Source organism: Chenopodium album, chromosome 14, assembly GCF_948465745.1.
Source record: "Chenopodium album chromosome 14, dcCheAlbu1.1, whole genome shotgun sequence".
Taxonomy (NCBI): Eukaryota; Viridiplantae; Streptophyta; class Magnoliopsida; order Caryophyllales; family Amaranthaceae; genus Chenopodium; species Chenopodium album.
Window position 1 is genome coordinate 52,332,497 of NC_137847.1, and position 27,258 is coordinate 52,359,754.

Here is a 27,258-nt window from a genome sequence, read left to right on the forward strand (position 1 = left end):
ATTGCTTCTTCCTGGCTAGAATGCTAGTGCAATTACAAAACCTTGCCACTTTACCGGCAACGATTTGATTTCATATTCATAAGCGTCGCTTCACTTCACTTCGCCGGAATTTCCACTCTCATTTCTCACCTACATTTCCTCTCTTTCTCTCTCCTAGGGTTCCAGTTCCATTCTCTCTCCTCTCCGCTTCAGTCGGAGCTTCTTCTTCATCTTCAATGTCGTCTTCTCAGGTATTTCTCTCTCTAACGTTTCCTCTTTCTCTCTCTTAATTTGAATTTTTGAGACATTTTTGTGCTTGATTTTCTGTGTGAAGGTAGGAATTTTGATTCCGTTGAATAAGAGCTTGGAGAAGGAGAAATCGTTGCCGGAATTGCCTGTTTCTGAAGGTGATAATGTGATCGGCCGTAGTAATGTTCCGGTGACTGATAAAAGACTTAGTCGCAAGCACCTCATTTTGTCTGCTTCTTCTGATGGTTCTGCTGATTTGCTTGTGGTATAGTTTTTTGACTTCCTTTATTTTTTGAGATTTTAGTTTGTTTTATTTTTATGCATTTTGCATGAATTTCTATTGTGATGTGTGGTTTTGGTGTGTTTCCTTTTGTGCATATTGCCATTATTTCTCCTGTGATATGCAATTCGAGTTGTATTTAGATAGAACTTGTATGACTTAGTTGAATTTTTAGAATTAATTTTTGTTTATTTTGGAGTTGATTTTTTTCTGTTGGAAATTTACGTTTGTTTGCGCAAGTACACAGTATTAAATGGAAGCTAATAGTCCATATTTTTGGTGTACAAACACGCAAAGCATAGTCTTCTAATATAAAGAGAACCGCCAAGTGCAGAGTGGACTCTCACACTAAGAATGCTAGAATTTGTTATGAGAAGTGTCTATATGCAATATAAAAATTAGGAAAGAAAGTTAACATGAAAGAATACAGTTGCGTGATACCTTGAATCAAGGTGAGAGTGCGATTCATGTCCTCAAACTGTCTCTTATATGAAATGGTAGTGATGATATTAGTAATGTTTGGCATTAGCTGCCAACACTTTGTTAGAATTTTGAGGACAATGCCTTTTCCATTAAGGCTGAAGTAATGAAGTTTGACTGGTTCGATAAGTTCTTGAAAGTCGGCTAATTGGACTTGGTTAGTTGTGCCCGATTCAAGAGGTATTGTGAGGTGTTTGAAGGGTTAGTTCAAGTTATGTTGACTGATGTTCTTTATATCTCTTTGTTTAATAGGGATGTACTATTGTGAGACTGTTTGTGTATTCCAAGGATTAATATCATCATAATGGCTTGTATAAATGGAAATAATTTGTCCAAGTAACAATGTATCTCATTTTTATCTTAGGTCTTTACTTATGATCTGGCAGGAAGGAATGAATCCTGTGGTGGTTAATTCTGGCGGTCAGAGGAAGGTTTTGAATTCTGGAGAAAAAGCTTCTGTTAATTATGGTGATATCTTAGAATTGATACCAGGGAGTCATTATTTTAAGTATGTAGCCTTAAGTAACCAGAGAAACACTGATGCTGTTAGCAGAGGGAGTAAAGGTGCTAGGGAACGGACAAATCTCGGAGATGGTAGGAAGAGAGCACGAGAAGACTTGAACTTTGGAGCTTCTACGGGACACTTGACGGTATTCTCTGCTATTTGGATCCTCATATATATTGCTCCCTTTATTGGTACTTGCTATCTATTTATCAGTGTATATGCCATGGATGTAAACTCTGTTTGCCTTTGAGCATAGTATTGTACTTCCTCCATTTCATATTAGTTGACACATTTCTTTTAGGCGCCTATGTCAATGTGTAACTTTGAATTAATAAATCTTCAAATAATTAAAACAAAATTATAATAATTTGATACTTGGAAAATAAGACTTTGAGAGGAATTAACAAGATTCCACTTGACTATTTTATCTTAAGAACAAATCACAAAAAGAAGTCAGATTATCTAATGTGAATAGCTGTGAAAGGCAAAACATGTCAACTAAAATGAAACCAAGGATGTATGTTCAATAGCTGGATATTTGCAAAAGATAGACAAAACTATGGTTGTAATTTAATAATCTTCAATTTTTTTTCATCATTATGCTGATTAGTGGTTGACATAAGGGACTCTTACTATCTCTCTTTTTCTCTCCCTCTTTTATTTATTTATTTTTTGTTTTATTTTAATAGAAATTCTTATAAATAAGATTGACAGATGTTACCTGCAAATTGCAAGCAGTGTAGAACTTGTTATTTTTTCCTTACCTGCTTTTTTGCTTTGTGTATTTGTACAGCTTCAGCACGGGATTGGAAGAAACGTAAAAGAAAATATTGATAATGTAAGTGTTGAATCTAAAAGGCAGAACCATTCAGTGTCCAGAAATACCGAGGAGGCGCTACGTGATTTTCATGTGTCTAATGGTAGTCTGCCATCAACATTTCGCCTTATGAAAGTGCAAGGGCTACCAGAATGGGCGAACACCTCTTGTGCTTCTATTGACAATGTGATCGAGGTAATTTATGACTGTGAGGTTTATACTCTAGCGTGTCTTTTTTTTAACCATCTATTTATTGTTACCATACGAAAATATATTTAGGTACATCTGTTTTTGCTGTCTGTTTTGATGCTACATCTATCTTAGCATGCAAATTGAACTGGAACATATCTTAATCAGAATATATCCTAAAGCTGGAAACATACTTCATGAAGTGATCTGGCTGATTGATTACTGGTCTTTCCTATAGGGGAATGTGATTGTTGCTGTACTTTCAAATTACATGGTGGACATAGACTGGCTGTTATCAGGTAATTACCTTGTGAATTTACATCTTGTACCGTGCTTTTTGTCATATCATGTATTACAAAGGTTAAGATATAGACAGGTTGCGTGTTTGTTATGTATCTCTTATAGTAGAGTTGGGTCACATAGAGCATATGATATTATATTTTGATGTGGTGTGGGACTTTATTTTTGAATATGCATGGTTGTCTCTTTGCTGCTATGCTGTATTTATGTTATAATATTAATGGGTTATCACCATATGGATCTAATACTGTTATATGTAATCCTATGCAAGTTTAATTTTTTTTGGATCTAAGGAGGCTCAGAATTTAAATAGTTCAGCATTCTTCCAGTAATTCTAGTTGTGTTACAGTGTGCATTTGCTATCTTATATACTATCTCCGTTTCATAAATATATATATATATATGGTCAAATGAGAAAGGTGTTAAAATGAGAAGGATGAGAAGTAATCTGATCCGTTCAAATAAAAAGATCTAATGGCTTTCATTACATGCTTCATTAATGGCATAAATGTAAATATCTCTTTTTCCTACTTCCCTTTCTATTTTCCCCATTCTTCTTCCTATTTCTTCCATTTTCTTCTCTCTTCCCATTTTTTTTTCTCTTCGAGTTTAAAAAATGCTCTAATGGTGACTATTGAGTGAAATCAAATAAAAGTTAAAATTATATATGCTTAATTTTACTAAATCTGCATTATTATTGTATAACCTATTCACATTTCTTAATTGATATGTGCATATTTATTGAGTTGAATGTGCAAATTTTTTTTTCTAAAGGTGCAAATTTTTTAAATTAAGTGAATATTGCTGAAAATTCTACAACTAATTAATCCTTATTATAAGGTTTACAAGTTGTTCATGATCATAATTACTTTCTCATCTCTAATAAAGTAAAGGTTAGAACTCTGATAAGCTTCAATGGCAAAGAGAAAGAAAGAGTGCATCACAACAAAGAGGAAAAACAATGGAAAAATGAAAGTAAAAAAAATAATGTGCATATTTTTTGAGTCAAACTTACATAGTTTTTTAGTTAAATGTGCGTAATTTTTAGGGGAGAGAAAGAGAGTTAAAAGAATGAAAATGAATCTGTTAAAGAGAAATGTCGAGGAGGAGAAAAAGTGAATATAAAGCTGGAAAATAAACGTGCATAATTTTTAAACTAATTGTGCAGATTTTTCGTATAAAATGTGCATAATTTTACAAAGATGAAATTTGATCGTTGGATTATATTAAATGGTCAAGATTCCTTCTCATCCTTCTCATTATAAGATCCTTCTTATTATAAGATTCTTCTTATTGGATCTCAACCCTATATATATATCCTCCGATTTTTATTATGTGTAACAATTACCATAAATGGGTGAGTTCAATTATGTGCAACAACCCATTTCCTTCCTTTTTTGGCAAATTTTTTAAAATAAAATTACATACATACCCTTTATTTAATATTTCATCTAATTACAAAACTAAATGATATTAAATTAAGTAAATTACCTAACTTAATTAATCAATAATTCTCATCCAATTACTTCCCCTTACTAACCCAATTTGATTTCATCTTTCTTCATCTTCTCAATTCATTTAACCTTACTCATCTTTATCTTCTTCGCCATATATTTCTCTATCCTCTTTCAATTCCATTATCTTTCTCCTGTCTTCTTTGTCTCCTCTTTCAGATCTTCTTTCTCTCTCTCTTCAATTTCTGGTTTGCGGTGGTGGTGTTCATGGGTTTGCTTAGTTTTGTGAGTTCGTGGGTTTGCTGGCTTGGTTCGTGGGTTTGCTCGATTTGTGGGTTTGGTGGGTTCATGGGGGTGGTGGTGTTCGTGGTTTTGGTGGGTTTGTTGGTTTGTGGGTTTGGTGAGTTCGTGGGTTTGGTCGGTTTGCAAATTCGTGGGTTGGTGGGTGTTCTTGGGGGTGGTGGGTTTCTGTCTATGTGGTGGTGGCGGTGTTCGTCGCGGTGGAGGATTTTGGCAGGGGGAAAATTTAGTATTGGTTTTTTTTTTTTTTTTTTTTTTTTTTTTTTTTTTAATTTTTTTAATGAGAGGATTTGGATGTGATTATTTATTAATGACATACCCTTCACATGGGTTAACTTTTCCTGATCACCCATTAAAAATTTTGCCTAGGCATTTGTGCAACCCCTCTTTGTTGCACATAATTAATCAGAGGAGGTATATATATCTCACAAATACTACACCAAAGTTGCAAATAATATGAAATGGAGGTAGTACATAATTTTGATGGTGCTTGTGGGCTTGAAAATACATTGGTTGTTTGATACCTTGGTTACTTAAAGGCAGATTTGTAATAGAGTTACAACTTTCGTTATTTCAAAAAGCTATTCCTTATCATTTGTCATACAAAGATAGTGCAAAGTCCAGCATAGGCCCTTATATTACCACACTCGCTATTTTATCTTGTTATTAAAGCCAATATCTATGCGATTGACACTATTAAAAGGTACACTTTCGAATTTACTTTTGTTATTACTATAATCTAGTGAGTAGTCCCCCAGGTTGTTACTGTTGTAGACTTGCAATTGATACATTTTATTATTAGCTTTTTTTGTTATCAAACCTAAATTGAGTTATTATTTGAGTATCTTTTTTTTTTTTTATTTTTTTTTTTATTTTTTTTTTAATTGAACTTTGTGGTTTGTATTTATGTAAAAGTTTTTACATATTGATAACATACTCCCTCCGACCCATAATATAGTTCCTATTGTGTTTTTTTTCTTAGTATTTAAGAAATGGGAGGAGAAGTGGAAAAAGTACATTAAAAGTGGGAAAAAACTTGACAAAAGTACAAGGCAAGTGGATAATTTAGGGGGACAAAAGTGAAAAGTATAGTTATAGACAAAAGTAGAGAGAGAAAGTGGAAAAAAGTACAATGTAAGTGAATAATTTAAGGGTAAATTAGGAAGATCAATGAATAAAGTCATAAAAATGAGGGTATAATAGCCTTTACATACTGCCGAAAATAGAAACGGCAACAACATTTTGGGTCTCCAAAATAGGAAAACAGGAACTATATTGTGTGACAGAGGGAGTAGTTGATATGGGCTTAGATAGTTAAATGGTCATCTTTAATATATAAAGTTGAGGGTTCGAATCTTTTTATCCTTATGTTTTTATTCGAAATATTATTGGTTTCTTTGTGACGTGGTGTTGTTTAAGTGATGATGTGGTACTATAGATTTAATTTCTTGGTGATGTGGCGTTGTTTGAGTGATGATGTGGCGTCATGAGATGTTTGAAAGGTGACGTGGCATAATGAAAAGAGAATACATGGCACATCAACGTTTTTAGAAACGCCTTTTATTATATTGGTGTAGATGTTGACTACCTCTCAATTCTTAGCAAAATAACAAGGTGCTGGAAAGTATATGTTAAAGTATGATAGATTTCATTCAAATTATAAGAGTAATGTTCAAGTAAAGAAATTTCAACTTATCAAATAATGCTGTGGGGACCAATCTTACCATGACACAGAATATAATACCTGTGTGATGCTGTCTCTGTAATTCTGTGAGCATTATTGCTGTCATGATTGTAGCTGTAGGTTTTTCTAATTTTATGTGCTTGTAGAATCCAGTTATCTGTTCTTTCCCTGTTTCAACTTTCAAGTGCTTTTCTTCTTAACTGCTGCTTTGGATTTAAAATAGAGCTTGTGTAATTTGTTCTTAGGTGCTCCTTTTTAATTGTTGGATAATTTTAATTGCACTCCTTATCTTAACTCAGTTGTGCACTTCTTGAAAATATACTGTCTCTACCTCTGGTTCCCTCTGTAGCATGCCCAATGCTTAGAAAAGTTCCTCAGGTGCTGATTGTACATGGAGAAGGTGACGGTACCGTTGAATACATGAAGGTGTGTTGTGTGGATTAATATTGAGACTTAGCTATCTTAGATGTGCTCACGTTCTAACTCTGAATTTCTGATTGATATACTTATTGAGCATCAGATATTTTATTTTTATTCTGTAGAGGAACAAGCCTAGTGATTGGATTTTGCATAAACCACCATTACCTATCTCATATGGGACGCACCATTCGAAGGCTATGCTTCTTTTATATCCCAAGGGTCTGAGGGTCATTGTGCATACGGCAAATTTGATTCATGTTGATTGGAACAATAAAAGTCAAGGCTTGTGGATGCAAGACTTCCCTTGGAAAGACCAAAATGCGACAAGCAAGGGGTGTCCTTTTGAAAGTGATCTTATTGATTATTTACAGGCTCTAAAGGTATTAATACTTTCTATATGTTGTGCACTATGTGTTTTGGTTTTCTAATTCATTTAATTCTTTATTTATCGTTTTACTTCATGTTTCTATTTTTTTTTTTTTTAATAATTGTTGAGTTTTGACACTATATTCACATGCTTTGACCTTAGTTTTTCCAATAATATATAAAACAATTAATTAGAATGTTATTGTACCTACCACAATGTATATTCTCAAATTATTAAATTTTTTAATTATTTTGCTTTTGTATCATTATATTTATTAATGATTAAATGTGTATTGGGAAATTTGAAGATCAATATGGAAATAAAAATAAACAAAACTAACGGAGTATTTTATTTTTCTTAAGAAAAATTTCCTTATCTATGTTGGAGTGGAAAGTGTTTACTTGCTCTTTTTTTATATTTAGACCGTGGACCAATGCTACTCCCATTATATGTTTTTCTATTATTGTTTTTACGCTAGTGTTGTAGACTCTTTATCATAGGAAAGTTTGAAAAAGTGGTTGTAACTTGTTCTTTTTGGTAATGAAATTTCTATTTACAAAAAAAAAAAAAAAAAAAAGGGGTTTGAAAAAGTGAGTAGTGTAAGAAAATAGTGGATTAAGTAAGAGAAATGTAGTAAAATAGTGGGTGGGACGAGAGAGAGAGAGAGGCTTAGTTTACATAGTTTTTTTACTACTCTCTTATAAAAATAATTTGTTTAATCATCTTACTGAAATTAGGAATTTGGAAAGAGTGACAATTGCAGTTTTGTACTTATGTCCTTTGGTTTGTATAAAGTATAGAAATAGAGGTTTAAGGAGTTTATGGCCTTTCACCTGATTAATTTTCTAATTTACTCTGTGACAAGATTATGTCTTAGGTGTTGGCACTTTGGCATATCAACTTGGGATGGTGTTATCTAAACATGTCCTAAGAAGCAAAGTTCATTTGTAGCTGGTCATTATATTTTGGATGTCGCCATTGTTATGAGATGGTGGAAGAAAATGAAGTTTACATATTCAAACGAAGTGGAATAAGAAAATGGGTAGAGTACTTACATGTCGTTATAGATTCTATTATGATACTAGAAAGAGGAAGGTGGGATTAGCCAAAAGGAGTAACACCATAAAAGTTAGTTGTAGAAAGAGATGATGTAAAGGGAGTGGAAGTAAAATAAATTGTAGAGGTGAGAGGAATTAGAATGTTTCAATAGTAAATCCTTGGTAACGAGTTCACTAATGGAAAACCATTCTACAAATTAAGAAAAATGTGTCAAAAAAATCTATTTAAGTAAACATTTTATGAAAATTTGTCACTTAATAGAAAAATAGTATTGTGAATGAAATTGCTGTGAGACGGGACTTTTTGGCCACATTTTTGACCTTTGATTGTCAATTTTTGGCGTTGACCCTCACTTGCTAAGCATGTGACTTAGCTTGATGTTTGTTGGAAAATTTTCCTTTCTCCTACCCAAGTGCCACACATTACCATCCAACAACCCAACATCTTCCGATATCATCCCTTTGATAATCATCTCTTCAAACTTTTGTCTTTCCGCCACTAAAACTCAACCCAACCCAAATAAAAATTAATTGAATTTGATGAAACTCATTTTTTTAAGCTTTATGATGGCCGAAGGGATATTCGATCCTTGGGAAAACACCCTAGAGTCAAACTACCTAACTACCAAATGAGTATAAGACGAGTAAAGGATCGTATCCACGTGTAATGACTAATGAAAATACTAAAAGTGTAAAACAACTATAAGCTAACTCGGTCACAAGATTGATTTTTGATAAATTAATTACTTCTTTCGCAATTAAAATAAACTAGGGGGTGATATTATGGGAGATAAACGCTAATGGGAGACGAGATCGAACTTGGGTGATAGAATGGGAACTCGCCTTGTTTCAAAGCCATAACACTAAACATTTTCTAGACTAAACAATTAACATGATAAGACACAAAGTCTTAACAATAGGAAGTGGATTTCTAACTCGAATCGGTCTTTTGATTGTTTCAAGATAACATGAAACAGAAACAATTGTTATTTTCACCTAATTACCATACTAAAGCATCCTAGATTCCTAGTCATTGAAACTAGGCAACCATAATCATGAAAAAGATATAGTCTAATTGAACAAGAGAATACTCATAACCAAACTTCATTTCTTTGAGAGTGAACCACATGAGCATAAAGTTATCACCAAAATACATGTGCAAACAATGAACTCATGAATAAACAAACATCAACCTAATTAGAACATGAAAACATCCTAATTTAATCAACTCATGGCTAGGTTGGGCCTCTACCCAACCCTTAGCTAAGGGACTACTCACGATCTATGGCTATGACGAGAAAAGTAATGGAACAGAGGTAGATTGAACATGCAAGAACAATTAACAAGAATTAAGAGAAAATTACCATTCACAAAACATGTAAAATCTGAAAATTAATAACGGTGGAAAAAAATTACTAAAGTTTAGGCTTCAAAATTGGAGTAATAGTTGAAATTAAGAGAACAAACTTGAATTGATTTTAAGGGAATCTAAGCTAATTAAGAGGAGTTCTATGCATTAACTAAGAGAATCAGGGTGTAAAAGTATGTATGTACAAAATGAGCTAAGGGGGGTATTTCTGACCCCAAAATAAAAAGATGGAGAAAACGAGAAAATGGCCCGTCTAGGTAGTAGCTGTTGATGAGACGTGTCGAATGTTGCAAGGACGTGCATACCTTGGGTGAGAGCTGCTGCTTGCCACTGTTCTGCTCTATGGCATGTCCGTGCTACTTCTTCTTCCTTGCACTTTCTCTTTTTCCTTGCTTCATTCATCGAGTCCCTTTGCTCCATACCTCTTTCTTCCTTCCTTTTTCAATGGTTCGATCATTCATCCTTTGTGCTCTTTGTCCAAGTATTCCATGGCTTGGCTAGAGCTTCAAAAAAGACACCAAAGAATGATTCCGTGAAGCTTGGGATGCACAAAAATTGCATAAAAATAGAGTAAGTAATAAACTTGGATAATGGTTTCTCACAAAATGAAGGTTAAAAACCACCCTAAAATCATACTGAATAGCTAGTTATCACATGAATATTATGTTAATACTTAAAATTTTAACCAATGGAGATAATAAAAGGACAGAGATAGGGAAAGTTGCGAATTGCGGTGAATTGCCAATAGGTGGCAAATATAGGAGGTTTGAGGTGGGCTTTAGGTGGCTATGGTGATGTTTTTGGTGGATGGAGAGAGAAAGAGAATAACGAGAGATATGAGAGAGAGTGATAAGGAAGAAGGGATATGTGGGTGTGCTGACATTTGGGCTGTAATGGGTAGTGCTTGGGTGGCACTGTGGAATGAAGGAGTGTATCAGGCAATAATGAACAAACAAGATTGCTATAAAATGCTGGAAAATGCAGAAGTGATGAAAATTATGAGAAGTGTAAAGAAGCTAGAAAAGAAGCGAAGAAAGTTGTACGCGATGCGAGAACGAAAGTGAACTGAGACCTTTATGCTAGCTTGGATACAAAGGATGGAGAAAAAAGCATCTATAGGCTTGCTCGTGTTAGAGATTGGAAGACGCGGGATATTAGAAAGGTCAAATGTGTGAACCATAAAGTTCTTGTTACAGACAAGGAGATAAAGGATATATAGAAGTCTTACTTTGATAGTGTATTCGATGGAGGTCAAACTCAAGATATTGGTGATACAATTGTTCCTCATGATATGGTTAATCGGGAGTTTATGCGGAAGATTCAAAAGGGAGAAGTCAATATGGCATAAAAAAAGATGGGATTGAAGAAAGCGGTTGGACCTGATGGCATTCCTATTGAGGTTTGGAGATGTTTGGGAGAAAGAGGAATTCAAATGGCTGATAACTTTTTTTAACAAGATTTGAGGATGTAATAAGATGCCTTTGTATTAGAACAAAGGTGATGTCCAATATTGTGCTAACTATCAAGGGATTAAACTAATGAGTCATATTATGAAACTTTGGATGGTTAAGGAGAAGTGTGAAGATCTCGAAAAACCAATTTGAATTTATGTCTGGAAGATCGACTACGGAGGCAATCCATCTTATGAGACAGCTAATAGAGATCTATCGAAAGAAGAAGAAGGATTTACATATGGTTTTTTTTTATTGATTTAGAGAAGGCTTACTATAAGGTACCAAGGGAGATTCTTTGGTGGGCTTTAACATGTATGAGGGAGCTTGCACAAGTGTGTGGACCACTATTAGGAAGATTGAAGAATTCCCAATTACACTTAGTTCATCAAGGTTCTGCACTTAGTCCTTTTCCTTTTGCTATTTCATAGCCGAATTGACGAGTTTAGTTCAAGATGATATACCATGGTGCATGATGTTTGTTGATGATATTGTGTTGATTGATGAGACGAAAGAAGGTGTGGAAAATATGTTGTTGGTTAGGGTGGTGTGGAGGGAGGAAATTCACATCAATGACGTGTTGTGATTATATATACTTTCTAAATTTATTTTCATATTTATTCTTATTTTTAGCTCATTAATGTTTTATGAATTGTATTGTTTTCCTTTGCTAAAGTTTTCTTAAACCTGTATGTTTTCTATTTCAACGTTTTAACCTCTCGTTTAAAATTTTATTCAATTTTGTTCTTGGTTTTCTTCTAAAACTCTCTTAATTTTTCTTAAATGCTCTTTCGTTTACTCACATTTTCCAAACTCTTTTAAATGATGATTTTGTTTTATCCTTTTCTTTATATTGTACGATTCCTTATGACGATTCATGTTAGCCGACCCCAAAAAACATATTGGGACTAAGGCTTTGTTGTTATTGTTGTTGTAGTTGTTGTTGTTTGATCTAAATATTTCCCGTCGAATTTGATCTAATCTATTATTGACAAGAATAAGTAATAAGTTTCTGAAATAAGTTGAAGAGAACAAGCCTAAAGACTTTCTTTATCTCGTGACTTGTTGTGAGGTTAAAATTAATGTTGTTCGTTATGATGTTAATTTGCATTCAAGTTTGATATTATTTTTATATGTTTTATTGTTATAGATTATAATTTGCATGTGTAAAAGTTATAGCAAATGGATGTACAACATCCTTTTTCCATTCTATATCTTCTTCCACTTTTCTTTACCAATGATTGTTGATATATCTTCTGGCTGCTGTTTATACTAAACCATTGATTGTATTTTTACAGTTGCCAGAATTTACTGCCAGTTTGCCAGCCCTTGGTAGAGTGAAAATAAATGCTTCCTTCTTTAAGAAGTTCAATTATGAAAATGCAGCGGTATAGTTGTTTCCCTTTGAATGGTTAATGACTTCTAGTTTCCTGGTGGTATTTCTTTTTTTCAGATAATTTGCTTTTGAAAGTAAATTCATCTGGTACTGCTAAAAGAATATGTGATTTATTTACTCCATTGTTTTTTATTTCCCCTACCTTCTTTTTGTTTTGAGTTGTTTTGTTGTCTGTTTTACCATTTCTACTTTATTCTATATATGGAAAACACCTTTTACCATCTCAACCTTCTTTCACTTTTACACTCATTCTCTCTTGTTTTGTCTACCCTTTCCACACACCTACCTTTTTACTCTTTCTCTCTTATTTGATACTCCTTATATTTACATCCACCAACTCACTTAGAAACAAGAGTCTACCCTAGATGAGTAAAAAAAAAAAAAAACAAAAACTCGGAGGGAGTTCAATGGTTCCTCGATGTATGCTCAATTATCCCTTGAAGTATATGCAATAATTCACTTAATGTATCTACAATGATTCCTAAATAATTTTTATCACCCAACGTTCCTAAATCCTCTCCCTTACATACATTTCATTGATACAACTTCTGTAAATTGTGTTCCTTTGAGTTGATTACAATTACTATTTGCACAAAGGTTAATTTGGGGGGGGGGGGGAGAGAGAGAGGCAACTAGCAAGCGAGTCATGTGAAAGAAAAAGTAGAAGAGAATGAGAGATGGTTTGTAAGTGAGGTTTATGTAATAAAAAAAAAGAGAATATTATATGTGGGGTTATGTAAGAAAAAGTAGGAGATACATTGTTCATATGGGGTTGAGAGGGGCGAAAATTAAATTAATCTTCACCAAAAAATGGATGAGAGAGGAATTGCTACCAACTTTAAGGAATGGAACAAAACGGAAACTGTAACCAACTTGAATTGTATGTTCAAATTGTTACAATATTTTGTATTTGCTCTTCCAGGTCAGATTAATTGCATCAGTTCCAGGATATCATTCTGGATCCAGTTTAAAGAAGTGGGGTCATATGAAACTACGTTCTATCCTAGAGCAATGCACTTTTGACAACAAATTTAAGAAATCACCTTTAATTTATCAGGTAATGCCTGATCATATTACTAGTCAACTAATTTCTTTGAAGCTTTGATTCATGCTGGTGCATCCAATTCCTAAATTATTTTTTATTTGATATAGGGTAAGTTACGAATCAATCATTAAAGATTTGATTACAGAAAGAGGACAAGGTGTCCTCTAAGAGAAATTGATCTCATAGACCATCAGTTATCATTCTTGTTTGCAGGTTCAATAATATTTGAGAAAATTGAAGGGGGGGGGGGGGGGGGGGATGGGGGGCTTAAATAAATTTTGGAGGCTGGAGAAGTAAAGTATATAAAGTGTGGTCATCTGGTATGAAGTACATCCAGTGCAGCGGACTTTTTCTTTTTGGTTCTGAATAAGTTCAATTACATATAGAGCGAGAAAGAGCAGATAGCTGTTAATTTTTTAATTATAGGTGATGTTCAAGATTAGATGATTTATTGATATGCAATGTTTGATATAAGAAGATTTATTCTCCTTTCCTTACTCCTTTTCTTCTGTCTTTTCCTCCCCTCTGTTTTTGTTGCTTTTTAATCTGCTATGGCTATGGACTGATGGAGCCCTATCCCAAATTCTCCAAAAGTTTTCAGAGATAATTTTGATCAGACTAACCTTAGGCTATACACTTATACCTAATTACCTACAGGCTACATCAACCAATTATAAGTGTATTATACTTTGGTATTCTGATGTAGTCATGAACTCATTATAGAAGCTATTGGGAAAGGTGATAAATAGGTGTTTGGGGATTGATGCCTTGCCTGAAACCCTTGTCATTATCCTAGGTGACTATGATGACTAACCCTAACTGCAGACTGTTATTACTCCTAGGTTGTGGCCTTCACTGGAGGCATCACTCCGTGCTTAAATAAAGTTGGTGTTTTTTGGTCATGGATAATTGCTTGGCTTGCAATGATTTGGGTTGTTGGTGACCAATTGACAGCAAAAATGTTTGGGTTATTTGATTTTATTCTTTTTATAATGGATCATTGATGTAATAGGAATTTAGACAGGAGAGGGTCCCTATCTGCTAGAATTATTAGTTTTGGGGTGGGAGAAAGTGAACTTGGTGGGGGGAGAAGGGGGGAGGGGGCTATTGCGTATAAAAAACTAAGGAGATAGATGGGGCCATGTAGTTTGTTGCCTACATGAAGTTACCGGGTGCTGTTTTGCAGTTTTATAATTTCACCTTTTATAACAATGGTTGCTTCACAGGCATCTTTCGTTCTCACCAGAGTTTGTTTTGGTTTAGTTTTCCTCTCTTGGTTCGCTGGATGAGAAGTGGATGACTGAGCTAAGAACTTCAATGTCATCTGGATTGTCAGCTGATGCATCCCCCCTAGGTTTGGGCGAACCACTGATCATATGGCCTACTGTGGAAGATGTCAGATGGTCACTTGAGGTAACATTTAAAGGATTCACTTTTATTTTTGGTAATTGTAGTAATAGCATGTATATTTTTGCTCTCTCTTGCTGACTTGTTTTTGACAGCTTGACATTTAATTGGTTTTCACGGTTCATTTTCCGCAGTTGTATTTATTTTAATTTACTTTGTCTTTGCAACAGAGTAACATAAATACTATGGAGTTATATACAGTTATTCATGCTTCTTATAATTCTGTAAATTGATCTGTAAACAGCAATATTCTTTGCATCTTTATCATTTAAAATTTTCTCCAATCTTGAAGTTAATCATTTCCCTTGTGACTCTGTTGTCTGTTGGAGCTTTTATCAAGTATTGACATGCAATTAGTAGTATTGTTTTGTATGTAGTATTTAAGATAGGGTTATCTGGACAACCTCTTGAACTTTCAGGCACATTTGGTAAAACCACCTAATTTTTTTTTTGGGTCTTTCATTGTCATATACTTGTTTCTGTATTCTTTCCTGAAAGGCTATGAGATAGACTGGGAATTTAGACAACAATATTCAACAACACTACAATAGAAATAGGATGATAGCTTGACTGGTTGATTAATAATCAGAAATAACAGATACAAGGGGAATATAGCTTGAAGTTATAACTCTCTTTTAGTAGCTTGAGGCTACAACACCCTCTTAGTAGCTTGAGGCTACAACACCCTCTTAGTAGCTTGAGGCTACAACACTCTCAATATAATGAACTCAAAATTCACATGCCATTTTCCTATAGTTCTATTTTCCATTTTCCTATTGTTCTATTTACCTGAGAAGTCTGTAGTGGAAAATGAAAGTCTGGTAAATGGAATAACTTAGCTTCTATCTCTTTGCTCAGTCCTTGCAACTTATTGTATAATGGGTATTTGTGGCCATTGATTGTAAAATATGGAGATTGTAAACTGATGTGAATCTGTGCTGTATATGTATATGGGTGTAAGTAAAATAATAAAGATTCTTTATGATTTTAATATTAAATTACAAGTTGCTCACATTTTTTTTCCATTTAGGGGTATGCAGCTGGAAATGCTATCCCGAGTCCACTTAAAAATGTGGAGAAAGAGTTTCTGAAGAAATACTGGTCGAAGTGGAAGGCTACCCACACGGGTCGCAGGTGCCATCATTTTATTCTGTTCACAAACGTGTGCTTCATTTGTTTTGTGCTCTTAGTGACTTGGTCTGTCAGCTGCATAGCATGTACAAAGACTTCAAACTGTAATGATTTGTGGTTCTTATGTATGCATCTCTAGAAATATGGGTTTAGAAGTTGCCAATACTCCTTTTGGTCATTTTCCAAGTGTTTTGACACTGGATCAAGCGGTGCGTTCTTGCCTTTTTTGCGGCAAGCTATGTTAAACTCTTCACTGTGCACTCGGACACTTCCATTAGAGTAGAGAGGAAAAAAGAGGAGAAATATGAAAGAAAAATACATCTTGTTCAAAGACCACCATTGATATAGAGAAGATAGAGAGAAGAAGACTGCCACTTATTGGGAGAATTTACCGAGGAAAGAATTAAAAAAAATAAAATAGAGATGGACTTGATAAAAAATTTAAAGCTTTTGTTATGTATAATTTATTTATAAAATTTAAGTGGTGTATTAACGTGTCCCTATACCTGTGTCTAAATATCGGATAGAGTCCTGGTGTCCTAAAATTTTGGAACTTGGCAGACATTTGTCCGTGTCTGATACTTGTTCCGGAAACCATGTAACATAGATGGCAAGGATACAAGCCTTGTGTAGAAATGGGGCTTTTAAGCAGAAAGCAACACTAGTGGGCGTCTAGATCTCAAAGGGGCACTCTCATCTTTTGGCGATGGAGTGCAAATGATTGGGGCTTGTGACAGATAAGCAGGTAAAGGACTAAAGGCAGGCACAAGCGGGATCGAATTATGAGTTTCTTATAGCGTCTAGTGAGTTTGGGGTGCTAATATGCATGTGATAACACAATATCTATTGAGTTCTAACAACAACACAAGCATAAAAGTGAGACACCATTGGGTAGAAGGCCTTTGGATTTCATTTTTCACTTGCCCTCTAAAGAGCGTCTAGAACTTAGGAAATTTAAACAAAAGCCTAGAAAAAAGAGGTTGGATTTTAACACAAGGGCATTGTTTAAGTGTTAAACTTAAACCTATCAAAATGGCCCTCCAACCGTTTGCATTTTTTATTCTTTGTTGATCTACCAATGAACCTGTGAGCTTTTATATGTGGGTTGTAGACTTGTAGTATCAGCGTGCTTCGCGGTTTGTCCCAGACTGTGCCTTTTTTTTTCCTTTTTTTTTTTTAATCTGTTTCCTCATCTAAAACATTAGTTTGGTAGTTATCAATGTCGTCAACTCAACAGACCTTGATATGTTATTGTTGAGTTCCCATTCTACTCATCTGCCTGATGTTATCAATTAGTTCCTTTGTCAGATCCCCTCAAACTTTATCCATGACAGTATAAGTGTTTCATTGGCTTGTTTGATAGATGCACATGCTATACAAATCTAGGCTATACACTTAGTGGGACCAACATAGTCCTAGAGTTTCCAAAGGTGAGAAGCGTTTGCTCATTTCAGAAGGGAAGTGGAAATGAATTTTTGTTCCCTTCCTCCCTTAGTGTGTTTGTCATTTACAATTTTACACTGATATGTTTTGTTAATTGTTAAGAGTGATTGTGACTTTTTTTTTTTCAGCCGTGCAATGCCCCATATAAAGACATTTGTTCGTTATAATGGTCAAAATCTCGCGTAAGACCCTTCAGCAGTTTCTTTATTAAGTTTAATTTCATTTTCAAGCAACAAGGTTTTGACATGTGTTCCATACATTCCAAAACAGTTGGTTTTTATTAACTTCAGCAAATCTCAGCAAAGCTGCCTGGGGAGCCCTTCAAAAGAATAGTTCTCAATTGATGATCCGTTCCTATGAGGTATTCATCAATTTCACTGTGTATGAATGAGATATATGGTTAGATGTGGACACATGATAATGTTAAGGATGCATGGTTACCTGCATGGCTGCATTAGGTATTTGGAATCACATCATAAATGACATCCTTTTTTTTTTTTTTTGATGGAATCCTAAATGGCATCCTTAGTGCAAATTGTATTTGATCTTTTATTTTTATTTATTTATTTTATTTTATGTTGTTAAAAAAAAAAAAAGGTTTTATTGGTTGATATGATAAAGAAACGGAGGGGAATATTAAGCTTTGAATATTATTTGAATTAGGTGAAGCATGGCTTATTTAACCATATTAGGAGTGGTACGCTGTTTTAGACCTGAGATCTATTGTTTGACACTCTATTAGTCTATTAATACATAATCCTTTTCTTGACATAGCCACTTTACATTGTGAGGTTTTCTTTTATTTGATGTCCACTTGTACTCTATTCTATTTTGGAAAACAATTTTATTATCTTTCCCCCTCATCCTACAATACTTTCACCGAGTTACACCCTCTCTTAGTTAATTCACCATTTTTTTTACACCTACTCACCTTTTTACATACTCTCTGTCTCTCTTACTTCATTCACCTTACTTACACGGTTACAACCCATTCACCTCTCCTAGAAACAAGAGTCTATATAAATTGGGTATGTTAAAACGGGGGGAGTATGTATAAGTGCATAGTGGCATTTTAGGAGGTGGCATGAGGATAAATGTAATCTTAATTTCTCTCTCGAGCAAAAATCAATGATAAAGCAGTTTTTATTATAATATACACGTCATGGTTGGAACCTTCTAGTTGCTTTTACAATTTTCCATTGTGCATAAATATTCACTTGCCTTGGTTTTATAAAGCTTGTAGAAGCATATTCACAACTTCCTCCTTTGTGCTTATATATAAAGGTTAATTAATATCCTCTCATATTCTTTTGACTTTTGAGTGTACAGTGATGATGTTAGTTGATTTTGTTACTTTCTCTTGCAATCTGTAGATTCTGTACTCATCTCGTGCTTTTTGTTGATTATTTATCTCATGCTTACTGCTTATTATGTGTGAATAACCCAGCTTGGCGTGCTGTTTTTGCCTACTGTTGTTAAAAATGATTTTGGATTTTCTTGCACAGATGATAGAAGATCTCTAAAGGTATTTATATATATTTTTTTCTTTCTGTTCTTTAGATAAAGTTTATGCAATTTTGTTGTAGTTCGTGTTGTGTATTCTGAATTTAGGATGACAATGACAGGAATTAAGGGGACCAACAGGTAGCTCTGGAATTCGAAAGATAAAACTGGTTACTCTGACTTGGCCAGGAAGAGATAATGATGATTCTGATTCTGAAATAGTTCCTCTTCCTGTGCCATATGAACTTCCTCCAAAGCTGTACTCCTCTCAAGGTCTCATTTCTTTGCCCTTTTCTGTTTGATATAGTTTCTCCCACTCTTCCAGAAGGTTATTTCTTCATTTTCTTGCGTCATTTCTTGTCCAGTCTGATGCCCTTGTACAGGCATGTCTCTAAATTCTTCTTTGTATGCAGATGTACCATGGTCTTGGGACCGTGTATACCGACAGAAGGATGTATATGGTCAAGTTTGGCCTAGGCAGGTCAAGCTTTATAGCTCTCAAGATGCTTAAGTCAGCTCTTATTACTATTAAGTGGCATCTATGCTCTGACATTGTGAAACTACTTCTGGAAGGTATGTATTGCCTCTCGAATCCTTGTAATTATTCAATATGTTAGTAGTTTTATTTCTATGGATTCGTCAAAATTCATGCATAGCTTCAATTTCTGCTTAAGGAGTTTTATTTTTTAGTTGATTTGTTGTCTGCATTGCTGCAATTTATTTCATGGCTTCTCTCAATGTAGTGGTAAAATATCACAAACCATTGGCTCTTGTGTCCATGAGTTCTGCCTGGTTTATCAACTGAAGGTTCAATTATAAGCTTCTGAAAACTTTGACCCATGAACTGCTATGAATAATGTTTATATAATCAATCAATCAAAGTCTTAATCCCATAAGTGGGGTCGGCTACATGAGCCAAAAGTGATTATTCCATATAGGCATCCACATAATTATCAAAAATGTTATAAAAAAAAAAAAAAAAAAAAAGATAAGAGGAATTTTCTCTCTTTATTATTATTATTATTATTTTTTTTTCCTTTCCACTTGTGTACATTGAAACAACTAGAAATTATCAGAAAATCGCGTGGCTTGAATTAATCTGGGTAACCTTCCTAAGTAGAGTTTCTTTTAAGGGTTTATAAGTAGTAATTAGACCAATTCAAGATAAGGTCCCATGGTGTATGTTGTTCGCGGATGATATAGTTTTGGTGGATGAGACTAGGGATGGGGTTAATGCCAAGTTGGAGCAATGGAGGCAAAGGTTGGAATCTAGAGGGTTTAAGCTAAGTCAGAGTAAGACTGAATATTTGGTATGTCGTTTTGGCACTCAAAGGGGGACAAGCAATGAAGTGGTGAGTTTGGATGGAAATGATTTGACCATGAGTGAATGTTTTAAGTATCTTGGGTCGATCATCCACAAGAATGGTGACATTGATCAAGACGTGGCCCACAGGATTATGTCAGGGTGGCTTAAATGGAGAGCGGCCACGGGAGTGTTATGCGACCGCAACATTCCCTTACAGTTGAAGGGAAAATTCTACCGGACTGTCATATGACCAGTGTTGCTCTATGGTACAGAATGTTGGGCTTCTAAGAAAGAGCATATTAAAAAGATGGAGGTTATGGAAATGTGCATGTTAAGGTGGATGTGTGGAAACACTTTAAGAGATAGAATCAGAAATGAGGTTATTCGCAATAAAGTAGGTGTGGCAGGCATTGCATATAAATTAAGGGAAAATTATCTGCGTTGGTTTGGACATGTAAGACGGAGACCCGAGGGTGCACCGGTGCGAAGAGTGGAAGAGTGGGACCATGGAGGGATTAAACGAGGAAGAGGGAGACCAAAAATGACTTGGTTGGAAGGAGTGAGGAAGGATATGAAGTGCATGGATTTACGTGAGGATGAAGTTTTGGATCGTAAGGGATGGAGGAGAAAGATTTATGTTGATGACTACACGGAATAATCAAATTTGGTTCATGTTAGCCGACCCCACTTTTGGGATTAAGGCTTTGATTGATTGATTGATTGATTTATAAGTAGTATGATGAATAATTAAGAAAGTTATGGTATGGGAATCACTTTGTAGTATGATGAATTCATAAGAAAGTATTGAACAGTCTTAGAAATTACATGTGGATAGGATTTTTCTGATAGGTTACTTAAGTACTCGACCCAATCAGTAATGTTGGGCCAAGTCATATTTGACTGTTCCGGGTTTTATATTTGGGTTTCGAGGAGATAAGTATAAGATTGGGGTAACATTTATCATTTTTCACCTTTTGGGACCTATCACTCTTTTTTTTCACCTTTTGTGATATATACCCCCCTTTTTTGTCCAAAACCATACCAAAGGTGAGTTAAAAACTCAGTTCCTTTGTTAAAAATTTAGTCCCTTTCACTCCAATTTTTTTTAGGAAAAAAAAAACCATTGATTTCTGCTTTAAATCCCATGAATATCTGCTTTAGATCCCATATTAATATCTGCTCATTAAACAAAACCCCATTATTAAGAGAACCCATTTACATGGGGTTTTGCTGAAGATGCGAAAATTGATTTTATTATATTTATTTATTTTTAATTTTTAGGTTTCTTTTGATGATACTACTGCAGACCCCATCTTCTTCTCCCCAATCCTCCTCATCAATTCATCATCATCTTCTTCAATCTCTCTTTCACTCTGCAATCAAAAATGCAATTCCCAATTATTTAAATTAATAAAAAAAACCCATCAAAACCTTCGATTTCTTCTCATAATAATGATGAACTTGAATCCACATCATCCGATCATAGTCAGCCCTCTTCTCAGGATTTGACAATGTACGTAAGCCTCATGAGCCTTGATAAACTCATCAGCTGATGATGTGGCATGTTTTAAACCCTTTGACGTGACAAGAACATACCAGGATGAACTGATGAAGAACTCTAGCCTATTTCCTATATGTAGCCAAGATGTCTTTACCAGAGGCACCAGCCGGAACCCCAAAATCTTGTAAAAGACAAGGTTTGAAGGGAGGTCCTTTTAGAAGCTACCCCTATGGAAGAGGTGGAATAACCGCCTATGGTGTAGAGTGTAGGCGGCGGAGATGGTGGGGAGATTTTGTCAGAATGAGAGATGAGACAACACACGAGGATGATAGGTGGTGGAGGAGAGAGAATAAGTTAAGGGGTTTGATGGAAATGATGGTGTTGTTGCAAATGCAATTTTTAGGAGGATGTATTTTGTATTGGTGTTCAATTATGATGGTTGATTTAGATTTCGACCATTGCTGTTTTCTCTCTGTTCGTTTTTTCCTAGCTTGTTTACAAATTGTTTGCAAGGGAGTAAGTTTTGGAATTCAATTCAAGGACCTAAGTTTTTGGAATATGACATGTAATTAATTGCAAGGGAGTAGCATTTGCTCTGGTGGGTTAATGTTGAGTTAAATGGCCAGATTTTTAACCCCAGGTCCCAAAGGGTGAAAAAAGGTGGCAAGTCCCAAAAGAACACCATTTGTTGGTTGTGTCTTAGTTGATTAAAATTTATTCAGCAATACAGTTGCCATGTCATTGCCTAGTGGCGAGTGCTATGTATGAGGTCATGTGAACAATAGTTACATAAATAAGTCGATAGTATGGATAAGATAACTAGACAAAGGCTAATGTTTAATTATTTTTTTTAGTAAGCTATTCAAAGAGTAATTTTACATAAATCTTGAATTTCAACGATAAAGACGAGTTTTGAAATAAAAAGTTCAAGGGCGCAATGCCCGCGAATTGCCGCGAAGAGCATTTGGATATTCATGAGATGTCACTTTTCTACCATCAGTATGATTGGGACCGCAAATTAGCCTGAAATTTTTTTATGTGAGGAGAACCCTGTTCTGATGCAATGGGATTTGTTATCTGTGAGGGTGTTGGATGTTTTATATAGCTTGAGTGAGATCCATCAGAAGCTGAAGAGGCTGTCTGATCATTTGAAGAGTGGCTTTTGGATGTAGTCGTTGGAGCTTGCTCATGGAGAAAAGAGGCTGGCAATTGGCGAAGAGGGAGGTAGTTTGTTGTCTTTGTAGAAGTAGTCTCAAAAAGCTTTAATTCACTTGATTGATATAGACATTGATGTGACTTGTAGGTTGACTGGTATATGTCCAGCAAAAGGGGGTACTGCTGTAAGGCAAAAAGGGCAACAGGTATTGAAGCAATTACGGCAATAAGAGTAGGAGCCCATTGTGTACCTTCTTGAAAAGTGATAAAGAATGTAGCAGTGAAGGCCACTATCATTGTTGCTATTGAAATGAGCAGCAAAATAAGCCCGCTCATGAGTTTCATTGGCAATGATACTAGGAAGTCACTCTCTGCGTATCTTGAAGTAAGGATTGATAAGAAGATCAATATTGAAGCAGTAGAGGTTAACAACGATACTCCATTTGACACTGAGAAAACCACAAAACAACCCCTTTTTTGTAGGACTGGATATCCTTTTTCATTAACTCCTCCAGGTAATTGGAAGGCTGCAGTGAACACCATGGTAGCAATTAGAGTTGCAACTAGAGCACATGATTCTGCTGTTTTCTTCATCCAATCCTCTCCTTTTGTCCTTAACCTTTCATGCTCTTCACTAAACATCGAGTGAGGTGTTTTATGATCATTGTTTTCAGCTTCAATGTACTCAGGCCTCACTATCCTCTTCACTGCCTGCAAATCAAACTCTTGTTAGTTCTGTTGATGGGAAGTCTGTAGAATGTAAACAACTCTTAATGCTTTTAGCCTTATATAGAATACCTTGAACCATAAAAGCTCTCGCTGCATTTGCAAAGTTGCCCCAGACACACAATTTAGCCGATGAGCAGGTGCCAACTTAAGCCAAATGCAACATGTTATTTCCATCATCATCTTTGTATGTAGCTATCAAGTCTTTGATTGCTCCAATTTCATATATAAGTTTGAATATCTCCTCTTGGCGGTGCTTTACTGCTATATGAAATATAGTATACCTGTTTTCATCTACCTTCCATATTAGATCAGGATAAGATTGGATCAACGTTCTTAAGAATTCGACCTTCCCCAACTTAGCTGCAACAAACAATAGCAGCCATGGGTAGCCAATCAGTGCAGATATATCCTCTTCCTTCTGTCTGATGACTTCATCCCAAAGGCGCTGTATCAGGTCAATTGCAAGTTGTGGTTCCGTGTTTTTACCTTGATCTATAGCGGTCCCTGAAAAGAATTTTTGTACGTCATGTATTCATTTTTATCTTATTGTGAGATTGACTAGGTATGTGCCTTGGAAGTTACATTGCAATGAGAACCTAACATTCAGTTTTCCATCAACTGGCTGTAAGGGTTTCCGAGCCAATGCATGTAATGCGGTCTCGTTCTTTGCATCCCGAAGAAGGGCCAAGTTGCGGTGGTTGCTTAGAATTTGCAATGCCACATCTGTACTATGAAACATTTTCAAATATAGAGTTAGAATTAGTACATGGAAGCATATTGCTTTTACCTATATGTCATTTCGCCTCAATTAAAAGCATTAGATGAAGGGTGGGTGTTTAGGGTGTGACACTGCCAGTGGAAGTATCAAGTAGTATATGTGTCCGAAAAATAGAAAATATTCAACATGAGTTGTTGAGATGAAAAGCTAAGTAACTGGCTATTGTTGCCATTGATATAGGAATTTTAGCTTACCGAACATATTGGTGTTAATCGAGCTGGTAAGTAACCCTATTCTATCTTGGTCTGTCATCTGTTGATGGTCGGTGACTTGAAAAAGGTACCTCACCATATGCTGATGGCCTAGCAAGACTGCCATTTGGAGTGGAGTCATATTTTGACTGCCTCTGATGTTTGGCAGTATTTTGTTTTTTTCTACCATCAATTCTGCAATTTGAACCACCCCGGAAACAGCAGCGAAGCAGAGAGCTGTGTTTCCGAGTTTGTTAGTTAAAGCTAGAGAATCTTCATCCATAATATTAACTAGCTCCTTAACAAGATGGAGATGCTTGGCTGCTGCTGCTATGTGAAGAACTGTTTCCCCGCCTTTTGTGATCTTTGTGTGAATCCATAGAGGAGATGCACGGGCTACATGTTCTATTTCTAACCAGTCACCTTTAAGTGCTGCTCGATAAATTTTCACTCCGTACGCTAAGAAATCATCACCTATTACGTATATGGATGTAGCCAAACATTACTCGAGGACATTTATTACTCATCTGCTAATTTTTTTTTTTTTTTTTTTTTTTTTCCATTTTGCTCTGTGTTTTACCTACAAAGCTCTTTTGAGATAAGAGATTGAAAAGTTATCTAGCTCCTCAATAGCTTTGTGGCTGCTAGAGTGCCTGGATTTGAATCTCCTGTTAACTGATACCTTTGTTTAGATTAGTACTTTGGAAATACAGGAGAGTTGGCGCCAAAACTAAGACTTTTTATTTTTTTATTTTTTTTTATTTGAAGGTGAAGGAAAGGTATTGGGACCAGAAATTTGTTTGTTGTACTGTCAAAACTCAAAACAGGCTTTTTGCACTTTGATTTTGCTTGATTAGTAGTTTGAACGAGGGGGTTTGAACCGAGTCTGATATCAAATTATTGTTGAATTATCCGCTGTCAAAATGTTTATTGCTTTTTCAAAAATTCAGGCTTGTTCTTATTAATTGTATTGCAGACAAGTAATAATATCATTTGGTGAGTTTTCAGTAACTTGTCAAAATAAGGGCATGTTCTCGTTGACTGAAATGAGTTTGAACTAAATTGAACTGAACTTAACTTAACTTTTTGATTAGTGATTTTTAATTACGGATTAATGATCTTTGATTATTTATCATTATATATACGTGTATATACAAATATAAATATTAAAATATTTATGAAAAATATACTATATAATTAAAATATTTATGAAAATATGTTAAAAACATGGAACCCTAAAACATCTTTAAAATATATAACAATAATAATAATAATAATAATAATAATAATAATAATAATAATATTATTATTATTATTATTATTATTATTATTATTATTATTATTATTATTATTATTATTATTATTATTATTATTATATATACTTAAAAGTATGAAATTTGGCTTTAAATCATTAGCAATATCATTAGACATAAACTTATTAAAGCTGAACTGAATTAAACTGAAAATAATCTAATGAGAACAGACCCTAAGGCTCTGTTTGTGTTTTGTGGAAAACATTTCCATACAAAATGATTTTCTTCTTTTCTTCTTTTTCTTTTGTTTGTTTTTGTAAAAGGGTGGAAAACAATTTTCTTGGGTGGAAATTTACTTTTAAGAGAAGGAAAGACATTTTCCTTTTGTAAGAAAGATATGCCACATTTTCCTATTACTCCTCTATTTTCTGTTCTCTATCCTTCTCCTACCTTTACTTCCATTTCCCTTTTTCTCATTAATTTTCCTAATCAAACAAAGGAGATTATTTTCCCCAATCATGTTGTCCATTAATTTATTTATTTTTTAAAAATGATTTTCTATGAAAGATGTTTTCCATCAAAACAAACGGAACCTAGATGATTTTGCTTGAAAAGGTCAACGTTCCTGCAGTGATGCAACTAAAGACCTTAAGCTAAAAACAATGATAATTTGTGGGTCTTTTGTAGATGAACTCACCAGGTTGCTTAGCGGGAGGAAATGGTCCTGCAATTGATGTTGGTGGTCGAGGCAGAGGAACAGGTTGAGGATGCGACGAAAATACATCTGTCTGCCGTGAACTAGTCATTTGCTGGCTTCTTTTTGTATCTTTTGCTGCAAACTTTTAGGTATCAGACTTTTGTGGTTTAATCTTTGATATTGTGATTCTGAAGACTGTTACTTATCACCGGAAGGCAATTTTAATCCAATTGCAGTGGTAATACTAGCTTACTAGGTACATTTTCTTCCTTTGAGACAAGAAAATGTTGAAATCAAATTCCGAGCTGGTGAAAATTTAAAATATGCATGGGAGAATGATACAAGTCAACTCAAGTCCATGTCCACTGTCCTTTGTGCAAAAGTAAATTTCGTTCCGCTTTCATATTGAAGTAGCGCTTTTATTTCATGATTTATCTTTTAAGTCAAAACGTGTGGGAACTACTCCAACTGGGAAGGAAAGGGAAAGAGAAGCATTCTTTACTTGGTGGCTGTACAAAATATGTAGAATTTGTTATATACACTTGGGTGTACCGTTCACCCAAATAACCTAAGAACCCAAGGTTAGTTTTTATTTTTCATTTGATGATAAAATAAAAAACAATCATTAAAATGAGAATATATACTCATGGGTGTACGGTACACCTAGCCTGGGTGTATGTAACAACCTCTCCAAAATATAAGTATATTGTATTACTCCCTCTATTTTTTATTACTTATTCCACTTTTATTTTTGATTGTTTTTAATTATTTGCTCCATTTCCTTAGTAATAAATCTTTACAATATTTAATTCATATTTCTC

At 34.7% G+C, this 27,258-nt stretch overlaps 1 protein-coding gene and 1 pseudogene across 5 annotated transcripts; one reads left to right on the forward strand and one right to left on the reverse strand.

The window, feature by feature from the left end:
- On the forward strand, positions 1-27,192 carry LOC145577504 (tyrosyl-DNA phosphodiesterase 1-like). 4 transcript variants are annotated; one of them, XM_081634987.1, is made up of 18 exons: positions 1-230; positions 314-493; positions 1,375-1,638; positions 2,287-2,505; positions 2,738-2,798; positions 6,587-6,663; positions 6,780-7,037; positions 12,201-12,290; positions 13,221-13,355; positions 14,607-14,756; positions 15,781-15,884; positions 17,453-17,506; positions 17,595-17,685; positions 18,772-18,849; positions 18,950-19,100; positions 19,241-19,400; positions 26,428-26,586; positions 26,674-27,192. In XM_081634987.1, exons 1-16 carry the CDS (start codon positions 216-218, stop codon positions 19,336-19,338), a joined length of 2,025 nt encoding a protein of 674 aa, XP_081491113.1. In that variant the 5' UTR covers positions 1-215; the 3' UTR covers positions 19,339-19,400; positions 26,428-26,586; positions 26,674-27,192. The 4 variants fall into 4 exon arrangements, with proteins under 4 accessions (XP_081491113.1, XP_081491112.1, XP_081491115.1 ...); XM_081634986.1 differs by having other exon boundaries at positions 26,428-27,192; XM_081634988.1 differs by lacking the exon at positions 1-230 and having other exon boundaries at positions 353-493; positions 1,353-1,638; positions 26,428-27,192.
- LOC145577503 (uncharacterized) lies at positions 22,285-26,554 on the reverse strand (annotated as a pseudogene). The gene is made up of 5 exons (XR_014098815.1): positions 26,438-26,554; positions 24,491-24,961; positions 24,101-24,241; positions 23,588-24,022; positions 22,285-23,500 (listed from the first exon to the last, which is right to left on the reverse strand). The product of XR_014098815.1 is annotated as an uncharacterized LOC145577503 (transcript).
- Positions 27,193-27,258: the final 66 nt, after the last annotated feature.